The sequence below is a fragment of the Plasmodium fragile genome (assembly GCF_000956335.1).
Source record: "Plasmodium fragile strain nilgiri unplaced genomic scaffold supercont1.175, whole genome shotgun sequence".
In the NCBI taxonomy this organism is placed as follows: domain Eukaryota; phylum Apicomplexa; class Aconoidasida; order Haemosporida; family Plasmodiidae; genus Plasmodium; species Plasmodium fragile.
The window spans coordinates 1-1,435 of record NW_012192755.1 but is presented as its reverse complement, the minus strand read 5'-3'; the positions used below and the strand labels follow the sequence as shown (position 1 = coordinate 1,435).

Genomic DNA, 1,435 nt, shown 5'->3' with positions numbered 1-1,435 from the left:
CCAAAATAGCCACAACGAAGAACTTGCAGTACCTGTAAGTAATATATGTAGCCAATTTCCGTCTACTAAAGCCTGTTCCGGTTTTGATGTTAACTGCCTTATTCTGCTTGCCATGCTTTGTGCTCCCGGTTGTTCCTGTAAATTAGGCGTGTGGAATATGATTTCATGAACAGTTTATCCACAACGTGGCGTTTGTCTTTGGGGCGGAAAAAGAGGCACATACAGTTTTCGCGAAAAATTTTAATTTTCTCTCCTCGTCCTGTTTGCACATGCGTTTTACCTGTACCCGAAGATCCTTTCGGCTCCTGTTTCGTTTTTGCACTTTGTCCTTTATTTTGTAGGGATGGCGGCAATGATGCTTGTGCACCAACCTTCGAAAGGGATGTGCTAGACTTTTCAGCTGACGCGGAGACTGCTACATCGGCGGATAATGTGTCGCTGCTATCGACTTCTTCTTCCCGTTCATCATGTGTTATTTTCCACTTTCCATAATAATGCACTTGTTGTGGTACCTGGTACTCCACCATTTTCCATGCTTTTAGAATAGTTCCATCTTCCTCTTCCTCCCATTGTGCGTCAGAATATATTCGTTTTGGGGGAAATTGATAGGCTTCTTCATAAGGTTCGTCGACATCGTCGTAGGCACCGTCATAGTGTTCGAATGCCATCGGATCTAATACAAGGTCGTGGTCTGATGCAATTGCTTTAATTTTTGCTAAACTGCGGGAAACTCTGTTATGCACTTTGGCGACATGTTGTTCTTGTGTTTCGAAGTCATCTGGATGCTGTAGAAAGGGGAAGCGAAGAGGAGTGGTGATGAGTTGAATTAATAATAGAATGGCAATGGAGAAAGGAACAAAAAGGGGAAGTAAGAACCGGAAGGACAAAAATATACATATAAATATTGGGTATGTTGTGTGCGGCATATATATAAGCAGTCGTACAAACTGCGCATTCTCCACATCTATATGTGATTATGTAATATTTCATACTCGACTTACCTTTAAGAAGATGCAAGCAACAAGAAAAAGCATAGCACCTATGTTGGAGCAAAGCGATCCATGCGCCCTTGTGCCATGTGTTTCACCGTCTGCATTACCTGCGGAATATGGTTTGCCATTTCGGCATTGCGACGCTCCTTGTGGAATGATGCTTGTCGATATTGTGTTCAAGTGTGCCATGTTGCGAATACTTATATAAAAAGCAAATGTACAGGGGTAGTGTGCTTTTCGCTTTTCTTTTTTTATTTACGCTACGGCTAGAAGCAAATTATGCAAAGAGAAAGAAAAGAAAAGAAATTAGAGAAATGAATGAACACAAAATTTTTTGCTTTCACGTCAGCATATAGCAGTGTGAGAAGTGTTGTGATTCTTTTTTTTTTTTTTTTTTTTTTTTTGTTTTCACGTCAGCATATAGCAGTGTGAGAAGTGTTGTG

General features: G+C 40.8%; 1 protein-coding gene across 1 annotated transcript; it reads right to left on the bottom strand.

The window, feature by feature from the left end:
• Positions 1-98: 98 nt before the first annotated feature.
• AK88_05604 (uncharacterized protein) lies at positions 99-1,181 on the bottom strand (the record flags this gene model as incomplete). The annotated part of the gene is made up of 2 exons (XM_012483206.1): positions 99-785; positions 1,002-1,181. The coding sequence occupies 2 exons, from the start codon at positions 1,179-1,181 to the stop codon at positions 99-101; spliced, it is 867 nt and encodes a 288-aa protein (XP_012338629.1).
• Positions 1,182-1,435: the final 254 nt, after the last annotated feature.